This window comes from Carettochelys insculpta, chromosome 1, assembly GCF_033958435.1.
Source record: "Carettochelys insculpta isolate YL-2023 chromosome 1, ASM3395843v1, whole genome shotgun sequence".
Lineage (NCBI taxonomy): Eukaryota > Metazoa > Chordata > Testudines > Carettochelyidae > Carettochelys > Carettochelys insculpta.
Window position 1 is genome coordinate 64,161,025 of NC_134137.1, and position 14,847 is coordinate 64,175,871.

A 14,847-nucleotide genomic window follows, 5' to 3' on the forward strand; every position below is an offset into this window, starting at 1 on the left:
CAGGTTTTAAATTTAGTCCTGTGAAAGGAGGGTCTGTAACACTATTCAGAGATACTGTGTCCATACCATTTCCAAATAAAGAATTTCTTCAAAAGAATAGTAGTGAAAAACCAGAAGAGGAAGGGGGCTCTGTTTGCCGATACTGAACTGGGCATTTGAGGGACAAAAGTCATCTTATCAGGATCCCACTGCAGCCAAAACTTCCTTCCCTTGTCAAAACAGAGCCAGGAAATGGTTTTAGTTTTAGACTAGGAAATTAAAAACAACTCTGTTAATGAGTGCACTGAACCTGGTTTTTTTATCCAAATTATTGTAAAGTGTGGTTGATTATATTGTTCTTAGTTCAAATATTTTTAGAGATTTATTGCCCTAATTTTAAACTAAAGACTTGAAACAAGTTTATAATTACGTTTACTTTTTAAAAAAAAGTTTAAAAGATTAAAGCCACCCTTTCACAGAGAAATTGTACGGCAGGAAGGTAACTAAAAGCATATTTCTGTGTGACTATGAATCTTTAATGAAATTAACTTTGGATTCAGAGAGTAAGAATTTTTCAAGGAAGTAAAATAATTTTATGGTTGTTAGTAACTCCAAGGACAAAGCCTGCTGGTGACATTTTTAAGAAATCCAAAAATAAAACTCATTTATTTAGTCAGACTTTTCATAGTCACAAGATATCCAGACGGGTGTCTTTTATCTGACTGACCACTGCACATACAAGCTTCTGGTTTTTTTTAAAAACTTTTTGGTTGGATTTCAAATCACAAATCAAGGTCAGTGTACTTCTCTTAATTCCAGTATGTATTTATTATCCTGCTTTTGTTTCTTGTTGTTTTGGTTGCACTAAATACTTCTCTTAAACTTTGGAATTATTTTTCAAGGACAAAATCAATGTTGTCATATTAGAATACAAGATTTTTCCAGTTTTATTAATTTTTTAAAATAAACCAACATTTTTGCATCTTGACTCCAGGGACATCCTTAGACAACTAAAATAATGTTCTCCAACTGCCTTTTCAAATTCCAAAGGTTAATATTTGGTGAAGGTCAGATTTCTTCTAATAATTCCATTTTATTCTTACCCACTGTCTCCCTGCTTGATAACATGGACAATCTCTCTCAAATAAAACTGAAGAATAATAGTTAATTTAACTTCATTTCTAAGGGAAATGGAATTTGGAGGTCAAACAGTATGCAAGCAAATTAGTACTGTTAGTACTTTTGAAATTCTGATGTTAGAATTCTAAATTCTAAATTTTTTTTATAGTAGCACGTAAGTATACCCTACAGCTGCCACCAAAGTCCAGCTCCACACCAGCATGCAGATTGCCTACATGTAGCTACACCCCTGGGTACTGAAGGGATGCACGTTTCAATCCAGGGGCCACATCACAGGAACAGAACCAGAATAATACCGTCAACAGGCATTTCTTCATAGTGAAGGAGAAGATCTGCCCCTTAAGACAGGTCAAACAATCTATAAGAATTGCAAAGCAGTGTTAACTCTAAAGCCTCTGTTTCACTTTGTGTCTGTCTCACTTTTCAAAACAACTACGTACATTTGTAGTCACTGGCAAAAACTTCTATATGCGCTTTGAGCACTGAGAGCAAGTAAAATAAATCATCTGGCTGTTGACCCACTGGATGACTTGTCAAGAGTTACATCTTTTCCCATTCCCAATCTAAAAACTTCATATTTAATATCTAAGGTGGTTACAGAATTTCTAGTCAGGTGGTCTCCTAGTTATACTGGCATTAAAAACATTTGGTTTTGCTTTTTAGCACCAACTCAGACAAGGGAGGAGGGCTCAAGCTACCTTATTCATCTATGTTTCAGTTACAACATGCACAGTTGCAGTTATACCTTTATTATCCCTACTGAAGGCAATTACTTTGTCCAAGTGTAAATGAGGACAGAATTTAGTCTGCAGAAACATTAGTACTCATGATGATATATAAAAAGAAAAGAACTGAGACTGACTTTCAGATCTAAGGTTGAGTTTGCAACACTGCCAGCAGGAAAAAATATTTTCTGATAATCTGGACATTCAATACATAATAACCGATAAAAACAAAATATCATGGAACTCTACAATGTTGTTTTACTGAGTCACTTTTCAGCACAGGACCAGGGACAGTTGATTGAAAATGAGGGCAGGTCTACACTAGGCTGAAAAGTCACCTAAGAGACAATTCCAGCTACAACAATTGTGTAGCTGGTATTGATCTATTCTAGATCAGTTTTTCTGGTTGTCCACACAGAGGCAGGTTGATGGGATAGTTTCTCCTGTCCGCCTCCCTTACAGCTCATGACAAGGAAGAGTACCGGGGCTGACTGCAGAGCCCTGATAGTTCAATTTAGTGCATCCCCACTAGACAAGCAAAATTGACCCCTGGAAGATCAACTTTGAAGGAGCTGATATTTCAGTAAGTGTAGACATAACCAGAATAAACTTGGTTTAAAAAGAAATCAAAGGAATGTAAAATTACTTTGGTTTATACGAACAAGATTAATTTCCACTTAACATCTTTAAATGGTATGGTTATAAATTAGTAGAGAAGACAACTAGGTTGTGGTTCCATCCATTTTGGACTTCTTTCCGCAATTAATCTTATACATGTTAAAAGTATATTTCAAAAGATGGTCCAGGAAATTAAGGATAACAAATATTTAGTAGGTTAGAATAATTAAATGGTGGTGGTGGTGGTGATGGTTAGACTATCCATTTTTACTTTAACACCTATTTTTTAAAGAGACATTTCAAAAGCAAAATTTCTGCATTGTTAGGACTTTTTCCACCAAGTCTGCTCAAATCCACTGAATAAGATTACAGGTGTCTTCCAAATTATGTTAAGAGCAGTCAGTTGCACACCATTAAAATTAATAGGCCATTCACCTGATTAAATCTTTTCTTCACTGCAATTAAAACATTTTCAATTTGCTTGAGCTATTGGATCTTATGTGTTCTCAAAGAATACAATATACCATCCTGCCAGAGGCAAAATTACTACCTAATCTAGGTATGAACCGGTATAATGGGCACATGAAAGTTTATACAAGCCCTCAACACGGAAGTGAATTTCACTCTGCACATTATTCTAAAAAACTTAATTCAGTCATGAGGTAAAGTTTTAATAACCAAAAAATTACGTAATTAATTCCAACAACCACAGGAAAGCTATTTTCCTAACTGGTACGTTAAAATACTTCCAATGCCCACTAACAGGGTAGCATCTTAGTAGAAATTAAACACTTCAATGTTTCACTTAAAAGACTAAAGAAGTCATTTTTTACATTTTCTTAGTGTCTCAAAAGAGAGAGACCGGTATTATACTGGGATTTAGAAGCAGCAGAATCTCTGCTGTCTTTTGAAAAAAACACAATACAATAGAATAGGGGAACAAAACTAAAATCCGAAGTCCTGTCTCCTCCTGAGAACAATATGCATTTCTTTGGAGCCTCAAATAATTTTGCTTTTAATTTTAAAAGCTAAATCAGAATCAGGGGTTTTATTCTCAATAAATGTGAATTTTCTGTTTATCCATGGGACTAGGGTTGCCATTTTTCTAACTGCAGAAAACCCAACACCCTTGCCACCTGCTCCCTGAGGTCCTGCCCCTTCTGTGCAGCCATGCCCTTCTCATTCCATTCCCTGCCTCCTGTAGCTCACTCTCCCTCATTTGCTCATTTTCAGGGGGCTGGGGCAGGGGGTTGGGGAGTGATGAAGTTTAGGGTTTCAGAGTGTGGAAGGGGCTCTGGGATGGACAAGGGGTTGTGGAAGGGGACAGGTGTGGGTGTAAGAGGATTAGGGATTTGGCTCAGGCTGAGTGGTTTGGGGTGCTATGGGGGGCTCTGGCCTCAGACCAATGGGCTCAGAGAATGGGAAGTGGCTCTGAATGAGGGGTACAGGCTCTGTGGTGGGATCAGAAATTAGGGATTCAGGGAGGGGGCTTCATGCTTGGGTTGGGTATTGGGGTGTAGAAGGGAGTGAGGGCTCCAGATATGGGTGCATTCTCTCAAGTTAGGCTAGGAATGAGGGGTCTGGAGTACAGGAGGGGGCTCCATGCTGGAGCAGGGAATCAGGTGCAGGAGGGATGAAGGCTCTGGGCAGATCCTGGGAAGTATCATCACATCCTTCCTAGGCACTGCCTCCACTCTCCACTCCCATACAAGACCCTGAAGCTCCCCTTGACCTTGACAATTCCTGGCCAATGGGAGCTGTCAAGCTAGTGCTCCGGACAGGGGCATCTCATGGTACCCCCACAGTCAACCTGAGCCAGAAAGACGTGCCAATCACTTCCTAGGATTTGCATATCATACACAGTAGCACTATTTATCAACATGCTTTAATTTGCACTCCTCTTTATCACATTCAATACATCATGAGTTAGCAATTTCCAAGCAAATAATCCATGCAAATTATCCAATATGAACAGCAACAAATAATTATACTGATGCCCACTCCCCAGGATTTGCATATCATTATATATATGACAGTCATTTTAAACCCTCCCCAACAAAGTGCATGTTTCACAAAACAAGAAAAGCATCCTGTAAGCCATTCTAAAGCCATATATCCCAAAGGAGAGAGAAAGAAAACAATGAATGTATCCAACTACAGTTAGTCCAGCATTAGCTGTAGGGGCCTAATTCTGTGAGGAGCTGAACAATCTAAGCTGCTATTTAAATCTTGCAACTAGCTCCAGAGAGGGCAACACAGTTGCAAGACTGGGATCAAAGTTAGCTCAACACCCCGTAACAGGTTCAAGCTGAAGTACAGGAAATATTAAAAAAAATAAGATGAGTGAGAAAATACTTTCTGACACTCCCAAGAGAGAGGCAGGAGGTAGGGACATTACCAGTTGGGGGGAAAAAAATGTTTGAGAGAAGGCATTCCATGCATAATGGACAACGTGGAACATTTGTGAGAGAAACTAAAATGGACTGATGAGATGAGCATACAGTAGACCCTCAAATTTTGCCTAAGTCAAATTTCAGGCAACTTGGCAGAGCCAGGAAACTGACCAGGGCTGCAGCCCTGGTTACCTTCCTAGTTCTCCTCTGCTTGCAGAGCCAGGAAAGTGACTAGGGCTGCTGCCCTGGTCAGTTTCCCTTCTTCTGTCAGTGGGGGCAGCTGAGAGCCTGACTCTCAGCTGCTACCACCGACAGGAGCAGCTGCCTTCCCTGACAGGTGTGTGGAAACCTCTCCTGCCAGGAGCAGGGAAAGTCAGACTGCCACCCCTGGCAGGAGCCGGGAAACTGACCAGCGCAGCAGCATGGTCAGTTTCCCCACCACTCACTCATGTTCACCTGAGATATGCACAGCTCGAATGTAGCTGTAATTTCTAAAATAATAACAAAAGAAAAGAAGAAAAAAAAACATAAGCTGAGAGTGTCAGAGCTGGAAAGGGACTTGGAGTCCAGAAGAAGAAACCTGAACTCTTTGTAATAAAACAGAAGCTAGCAGGGGGATTTGAACAGAGGAGTAATTTGGCCCTGGAGTGCAAACAACAGGTAGGTAAGATAATCTTTACTGATGTGTTTTATGTGAACCCAAGGAAAGTAAGGTGAATGACAGAAAGCCTGGAGAGGAGACAGTTACACTGTAACATTTTCCTATTTGATAAAGTTAAGAAGTTCACCACATGTTAAGAGGCACTCACTGTGTAATAGTGATTACTGTATCATTAGGCTTTGGCAGGGTGTTCTTTACAAAGTTGAATATACTGCCAGTAGTAATAAAACAAACAAAAAACCAAACATCCAAATAAGTAACATACCAGTTCCATTAACTGTTTTAGCTGACCTATCTCCTCTGGAAGGGAACCTAGCTTATTGTTACTTGCAATTAAGACTTTTAGCGGAAGACCACACAGGCAAGCTGGCAAAGAAGAAAGCTGATTTCGACTGTAACAGAAGAAACAAAAATAAACATTAAAAACACAAATTACATTATACTGTATGCTCACTTAGAAAATCTGAGATTGCAATGTGCTATAAAAAAAAGTCCACATATATCCTGAAATAGAATGTTGCATGTACATAAAAAAGTAAATGTAAGTTTTGGAAAAAAAATTGCATTAAAACATCAACTATAAGCAAATGGGGGTGGGGGGAATCTCCATTTACTGAAAGAAACACCTTTATGAAGTATTGCTATCCTGAACCAAATGAATGAATTTTCATCAGTTTAGACAGGACTGTATTGCATGACCAAAGTGACATCAACTTATAACAGCTGTTTTCCTTCACAATAAATGCAGGAAATTCAATGAGGACAGTAGCTGCAAGCATTAAAAAACCAACTATGATTTTTACTGCAGTAAGCATAAATATGAGACTTTTTTCCAGCAAACTGAAAGACAGGCCAACAACTGATCACAGGAAAAATACTGACATGCCTCTGGTTCTCAAAAACACTGCTATGTGTGAAAACTTTTCTTTGTGTCTGTTTAAATCAATTTCTCCTGGAGGTAGTTGAAAATGAGTGCTGAAAATTCTTTAAAACCTGAAACTCTTCACATATCTCAGATCAGAAAACCCACATCATTTATCTTCTTACCTGATCATTCATTTTCTGTGACTTGCTCTTGGAAAACAGACTATCATGTTTCCCCCCTCTCTGGTAGGAACACAAGGAAAGATGGAGAACAGCCATATCTAGCATTTATTTATGAGACTTTACTATAACACATCACTACATTATCTTAACACCTCACATATATAAGAATTCTATGAGTCAGAGATCTGTTGTCACACTTATTTCACAGATGGGAAACCTAAAGTCAGGATCTTAGATTACTTGTCCAAGGCCACACACAAGCATATGGCAGAGCTGGTGGGTGTGCTCTGAGTCTCCTGATTCCTAATCCTGTGATTCAACCACAAATCCATCATTCTCCCATCCTTGAAACTTTTCTCCTTTGCTGTTCCTCCTTTACTCTGTCTTTGTTCCGCAGATTGAGACATATTTATGCAAAAGAATGAAGGTTAGTGTGCACTCCTTGTTCCTAATAGGAACTTCATTTTTTAAAACCTCACAGGATAATGTCCATCATGCTGGGTGGGTGTTAGTCAACTCAGTCATACACAAAGAGTTAAGTGTTTTGTTTTTTCCTTGATCAGAATAGACGGCAGTATTTTTGAACAACAGTACCTGAAAGGACTCAGAATTCAGAGACTAATCTGAATGGGAAGACAGCAACTATGATACCACACATTTCTTCCCTTAAGAAAAATCTCAAAGGAGGACTGTCTACAAAATCTTCTCAGCCAAATGCAGCAGTCATCAATGCCTGATCAAACAAACCACATGGCACAGTTTATCTATCAAGTCTTCAATGCCTTCTGTCAATGAAGAAACTACAGAGCAATTTAAGTATGGTCTTATCCCCACCACAACACTGCTGCTGTGATTCTTGTATACAATTCTTTCAGCAGAATGGCCTAGCAGGAAGATTCAAGGTCATCTGCATCCTTCAAAATGGATAAACAGTCAATTGATCTTTGTAAGGGCTCTGTTCCCATAGAGAAATTTTAAAAGTAACCCTTAAAGAGAACCCTTTAAAACAAAATAAAACAAAAGAAAAGAAAAGAAAAGAAAAGGAGATCTTGCCCCTCATCTTAGCTTCCTTCTGGTGTAAAATATTGTCTGAACAGGCGTGTGGTTTCTTTATTCTTCTTCTTCTTCTTCTTCACAAATAATTGGACATCTTTGTTAAGAATTCAACAGGCCAACCATTTCAACTGAGGAGTGAGGAAACACAATGCATGCATGAAGTGAAAAGTTCAGGTTTCTTGGCATGGGATGAACGATGAAACAGTTACCTGGATTTCTGAACTATTATGAGTAATGCCTAAAAATTACCCCCAAAATCATAAGAATAGGAGTAATACTTCAAGTGAAGAGGGAAGGTTCCATCCCCACAGCCTGATCCACAACGCTCTGCAAACTACCAGAAAAGTGTTAAATTAGCAATCACAGACAGAAGATGCTCAATCACGTCATTACAAACGCCAGTTCCATTAACTTTCAGAGATGCTGCCAAACATTTTTAATGTGAAAAGCAGGAAATTATGGATCCGAAGAATTTCAGAGTACTTGAACAGATACAGCTGATCTGAAAACGTAGCTGCAGTCTACAATTAAAAACTGCTCAGTCCTCAAATTTCTTGATAGCTCCTAGGAAATTTATGTCTAAAGAAGCGTTAGGGAGGTCAAACAGGAAAGGCCACACCTCTTGGAAGAAAAAACATTTAGGTATTCTGTAGAACTAGAATGCCAATTTAGGCTCCAAGGTCTTGTTTCCTTGGCACTGAGAGCATGAATAATTAGAACCCTTTCTTGTCCTTTAACCAAAAATACTGGAAGGCTTTTGGAATCTATCTTCTCCACCAAGCTTCCAAACTGCATTGCAGAACAAACATTCACAGTACATAAACTCAGTTCTCATGAATTTTAGCTGAGTTTGAGCTTTAAATACCAGTGTCAGCCCCAGTGGTTTTGGGTTGTTTTTTTTTTTTTTTGGTTTTTTTTTCCTTCCTCTGAAGATGAACACAGGGAAAGTAATGTGCATGACAGGGAGCCTGAAAAGGAAAGAGTTACACTATAACATTTTCCTGTTCGATGCAATTATGAATTTCACCACAAATTAAGAGGCACTGACTATGAGCAATCTAGGTAAGAAGAGATGAGAAGGGCCTGCAGCATTATGTAGTCTGCTGTAGCTGAATGGGTCACCAAAGGAATAAGAGGAAGCATAAAAAGAAAAACAGTTGGAGGTAACAACACTGGCTTCTCTGGAAATTTTCCTTGATGAAAACTGGAACTCTACAAAATATTAATTTACTTAGGTGGGTACAGCAGTGAAAAGATCAGGTGGCTAGGAACCGTCAATCAATTCCACACAGTGAGCAGATGGAGCTGATGAGCAGTGAGGTGCATCAGCACCTCTTTTACACTTTCGTGTTCCCCAGAATCTAGGTTTTCATTTAAATAAATAGAACTGACTCTAGCTCATACCTCCCTGAGACAGCCTCAGAGACAGAACTTGGAACAACAGCTTTCAGGGTTGACTTACATTATTCTTTTCAAAGGGCACTAACTAAGGTTCCCAACAATAATATTTTAAATGTCAATATTGTTAACATTTCACTGATCTTCAAAACACATAAGTTAGTGAGGGTTATATTATGAAGAGCTGCTTAATCTATTATGACAGCCCATTCTGGCACCACAAATGACTGGATTTGGGAGAGTACTGCTACTTCCTCCCATAATCAAGGAACAGTCAAATCCGCACAGAGACAGAAGCCTCACTGAAGGGAAGCCTGAAAATACATGATCACGTATTTGAACATCTGCACAGTTTATTGCAAGCAGCATCCCAGCTGGGAAGAACTCATGTTGTGGATACAGCTCACTGCATTCTCCCCCATCTGCAATCCGAACTCTGCTTCTGCTAAGGTTGATCCAACCACACGTGCTTCAGCTAGAGAGGGACTATTCCATTTCTCCCTTTTTCTAACTGAGGACACCGAGTTCGGAAGAGGGATTGCCAGTTCCTACCTCTGGAGGAAGCCAGAGCTGTCCCAACAGCAGGAACTCTCTCCATAACATCGAAGCAGAGGGTGGACTACCTTTGGAAACACACTTTTTGAAGTTCTCTTTTTAATGACTTCCCCCCCACCCCCTTCAGCCCCTCTGCTCTCTGATTTGCTCACCCTGATGATCATTTTTCTGATCTGTCAACCTTGGTTACTATTTTTGGTTCTCTGTGCCATAAATACTGAGCCTGTTCTGGCATGGCTATGGTCTGAAGAAGTGGGTCTGTCCCACGAAAGCTCATCACCTAATAAATTTTGTTACTCTTTAAAGTGGTACTGGACTGCTTTTTTGTTTTGATAGTGTATAGACTAGCACGACTTTCTCTCTGTTACTATTTTTTTAATGTTGGCGTTCTGTGAAACTTTCTTTGCAGAATGCATATGCAAGTGCTATGAAGACGTGCAAATGGGCCACAGGGGTCATCCTCCCTCATCTTTGCAGTGGCAAGGTGATATCACAACAGAGAGCTGGGTTAAAATGAAGGAAAAGCCACAAAGACAGAAGAGAGATTCTTCACTTGTTCCCATGCTGCTGTTATTTTGCCAGATGTAGGGGAAAACACTTTTTGGTCTGTGCTAAGCCATATCAGGCCATAAATGTACAACATAATTTTGTTAAACTGGAAAATAATAAATTGTTAAGAGCCTTGGAAGTTCAAAGTACCTAACAACAACAATAGAAACAGGTATATGGACTTTCCCCACAGCTTCATAGCAGTCCGTGTTTCATTTTCAAATTAGTATCCAGTGCCCTTCCAGCATAACAAATTAAGATTAGCATAATTTTATATTATATGAACATACTGTGTAGTGCTTCATATTGAACAATTTTGCACTATGGATGAAGAGAAAACTACTGAAATAATTTCAAGTTAAAAATATAAACAAGGATTTAAACCAACTAATGCTTAAGAACAAGGCTAGTGCATTAATCCAGTGAACCAACACCATTTCCAAAAACACATTTTCAAAAAATGTTGTCGTGGGCTAGCACTTTCACCAATGCATAGTCAGTTTTCATTTTAAATAGGTCCTTATGCTAAATCTTGATGCACTGTCCATTAAAAAAAAGAAAGAAAGAAAAAGAAAGGTCAGTGGGTGGCTTATGAAGTCTTTAGTAATTGTGCCCATTATTTTTGGCATGTGATTTCTAGTCTCTGGTTTCTGATCCATCTCATGATTGATGGCATGTGGAAATATACCTGTTGGTCTAGTCCTGTGCATCATGTATTAAATTCTCTCCCTTCCCTAAAGTACTCATTAATTCTCTAACTCATGCACAGTTTATACACCCAGAATACACACATGCACCTACAGTGGATTTTCGTTTAAAAATACTTTTACAAATTTTAAATATAAAACTGTAAATCAAGAGTCCATGAAAGCTGCTGCTGTTGGAAAATGTATGACAAAACATACATTCCTTGAATAAAAAGCAGTAAACACTTCAAACAAACACTGATTTGATTTCAACCTGTGGTCAATCATCATTTACTTTTTTGTAAAAGTGATATGGTAAGTTTTAACAATAGAACAAATCATCTAGCATTCACTTCTTTCAGGCAGTGGGAGTCATAACCTATCTGCTGTAACCACGTATGTCCATGAAGTCTGCAGGAGTTTGGTATTAGCTGATGAAGAGAGGCTACGGAAGGGGAACACAATATAATGAATCTAATGCTAGAAAAGCAGCTATGACTACACTGGAGCACAGCTGCACAATGTTGCCCATTTTGCTGATTTCTAGCTCATACACAAACCTGAGAGATTCGCTCAGAAAGAATATTAGAAATGATGTTTTTAAAAGCTAATTTAGGAAATATAGCCCTTTCAGAGGACTAATTTCTTTCTTATTAAAATGACTGTACTCACTCCTGGTAGATAGTGATGGGGTGGAGGACTGGCAGGAAGACTAAAAAGAAGTAGTATTTGAAAAGCCACCTAGGCAGATTTAATTCCCTTCCCCGTCTCAGCTATTTGAGAGGCGTTTGGGAAGGTGTGGAACATGGGGAGTGAAACGAGACATGACTTGTAGGGTATGTCTGAACTACCAAGTTTTGTTGGCAAAATTTATGTTGACACCCAGAAGTCAACAAAACAAAAATCACCAGAAGGTGTTCACACTTGTTCCCTCTGTTGACAGACCATGTGCACGTTGGAGGCACCATCATCGACAGTCCAAGCAAGGCACTGTGGGTATATGTCCACAGTGTTGTGGGAAGGCAGAGCAGATCCCTACACACCTTGAGACTATCTCTGAGCTCTCCCACAGCTTCCTCAGGCTACATCTACACTACCACAAAAATTCAAATTTATTTAACATTGATTTTATAATGCCTTTTTTTAAAATTCGATTTTGAGTATCCTCACTTCCCACAGGCTCCCAACAAATCTGACATATTGCTTCCACACTGAAATTGCCAAATATCGACTGTTGCAGCAGTGCATTGTGGGAACCTATCCCACAGTTCCCTCAGCCCCGCACTCTGAGCTGGGAGCCAGGAGCAGCAGCGCTGTTAGCTGCCTGGGTCCCTGCAGCTTGGGGGACTTGAGAAACTGACAGTGCAGCAGCTCTGGTCAATTTCCCAGCCCCCCCCAAAGGTGCAGAATCTGGGAAACGGAGTACAGCAGCCCTGGTCAGTTTGCCGGCTCCTGCTAGTAGTGGAGAGCTGGGAGCCAGGGGCAGCACGTAGCTTTGTGGGAGACACATGGGGCACTTGTGGAGGCCAATAAATTTGAATGAAAGACATGGCATGTCCACACTAGCCTTTATGTGACATTTTAAACTCGAGATTGACACTATACCCATCCGTTAATATCAACATTGTGTTATCAATATTAGGGCAGACTACATAGAGCTAATGACATTTACAATGAAGACAGTGACGTTTTCATGTGGATTTTATCTTACAGTGTAGGCGCAGCCTCAGCTGCTGGAAGCAGCATCATGACCAGCTTTGTGAACTCTCCATGCTGAGGAACGTCAAAGCAGCACAGTTGTCTGTCCACCTCCCCCCGCAGCAGGAGTCTACCTGCGGGTGTGTCCCTAGTGCAAGGCAGAAATGGAGCATTCCAACGATTCTTTATGTCCCCCCAAATGGAGCGGCTCACTCAGCCGTCAGGTACTTCCCAGAGCTCTGAAAGGGGAGGGGCACACGTCTGCAGGGCAGGGAAGATTATGACACCGAGCAGAGCCAGCAGGGCAGGTATTGTGGGATACTGGTGAAAGCCAGTTCTCTGGACAAAACAAACAAGACTGTTTATGCTGGATCTTTGTAGACAGTAAAGGAAAGGCGAAAGCAAAAAGTCTCTTTTAAGGATACATCTTCACTACGCGGAAGATCAACACTGCTGTAGTCGAATTGCCAGCATTCAATTTAGCATGCCTGGTACAGCATGCTAAATCAAACTCAGAGGGAACCTCTGTCGGCGCCAGAACTCCTGCTCCTCGCCAGGAATAAGGGAAGTTCACAGGAGTGTTTGCGCCCTCCTCCAAGAGTGGAGGAGAGTATGGCAGTTCGAATGAAGATACCTGAGTGCTAGCTATGTAATTAACATATCTGGAGTTGCATATCTTAATTTGATCTTCCCCTGTAGCATAGTCCTGGCCTAAGGGTGGAGGATTTTTGTCACATATACTGGGTATTTTTCCAACAAAAGTCACACTGCAGTGTGAACTCTCTCTGTGTTTTCAAAACTTGGTAGTGTGGCCATATGCTTAGTTGGCCCTACTTACTTATTTATTGGATGAAGTTCTTACGATATATTCACAGAAATCACCAGAGTGGTTAGCTCCTCAACTCTCGGTTTCCCCAGGAATCTTAAGATTTTTCTCACGCAAAAAAACTAGTTCTCTCTCTCTCTCTCTCTTTTACAGGTTAAAATCCTGCACCAACTACCCTTAACATTAATATACATTTGTACTTTCTTAAAAGCTATGATAATCACCCTCTCAACATGCGTTACTCTTCAAAGCTCTAAAGACTGAACAATTTAAACATGACCACTTTTTAAGAGCCCAAGACACATTTCATTTATAAGTTCATTACATGTCCCACAATTAAATTAAACCAAACCAAATCCCCACATGGAACTCTCATAACTAACATCCACAACTTCTTTTATCCAATTCTGAACCTAGATGTGTGCCCAAAAAGCTATGTATTAAAATCCCTCTTTATATTTTTATATAGTCTTCTACCTAAAAATCTCAAGATGCTGTACAAATGTTTTAGCTTCAAAAGAGCTTGTGAAGGTAGGCAAATATTTTTATCCACATCAGATATTAAGCAGAACACCCAAGAACACACAGAAAATCCATAGCAGCCATAAACAAAATATAGCACTGTGCCTTAAGCAGAAGACAGCAATTCTCATGAAATTTCAATCTCTAAATCCAACTGTCTCCAGAATGTCAGTGTTCTGATAGGACTACAAAACTTTTATATCAAGGGAGCCACATTAAAGTGAAAGTTATAATAAAAGTAACTTTGGTTGTGATTTCAAAGCTTGGTTTCAGCTGAACACATATCTATCAAAGCTGTCAAACACAAGCAACACAAAAGACAAAGAAGCCCTCTTCTCTGTTTTGGAAAGGCTAAGAAAAAGAATATAACAAAATACATGCCACAACCCCGCAGAAAGTCAGGCCAATGGATGTTAGGAGGAGAGTATAATGCAGTTTTGCCTACGTAAATCCGTGCTATATTTGGGGTGTTCTGAGCTATGCTTTTTCCCATACTAGCTATCTAGAATACAAATAAATTAATTTGCTTTACGTTAAATCGTTTAACAGAAGAGGCTGCAAGCACAAACACATAATAAATTTTGAGCATATGTATAACATCACCATGGCAACAATGGCAACAACAATCTCACTTCTATCAGTTCTCCATCTCACTCTTTATCAGTGCTTTGAAATCCTTAACAATAAAATACCCACAGTTCCCTCTTCAAACCAGAGTTTACGTCCAATAAGAATTTCCATCTAAAATGTAATATATTTCAGAGCACTCATTAATAGCAAGAATTTTTAATTAAAATAATTCAAACAAAACGAAATTATACCTGGATGTGGGAGGACAGAACCAAATTTCACAACCAGTAAACATACAGCTCAAGGACAAGAAAACTACGTGGCAAAAGAAAAGAAAATGGGTCAAACTGTGCAATTCAATTTAAAACTTAATTTGCAAGGTTACAATGCCTACAAAATGAAACTAAAAATTGCCCTCAATGAT

General features: G+C 39.5%; 1 protein-coding gene across 3 annotated transcripts in view; it reads right to left on the bottom strand.

The window, feature by feature from the left end:
- Positions 1-14,847, bottom strand: part of LRCH1 (leucine rich repeats and calponin homology domain containing 1) — a 201,603-nt gene that overhangs the window by 98,358 nt on the left and 88,398 nt on the right. For all 3 annotated transcript variants that reach the window (XR_012644535.1, XM_074988003.1, XM_074988011.1), the window contains exon 3: positions 5,782-5,908. Coding sequence is in view for 2 of the 3 variants with exons in the window: in XM_074988003.1 (XP_074844104.1) it covers positions 5,782-5,908 (127 nt within the window). In the remaining variant the exon portion in view is untranslated. The remainder of the gene's footprint in view (positions 1-5,781; positions 5,909-14,847) is intronic.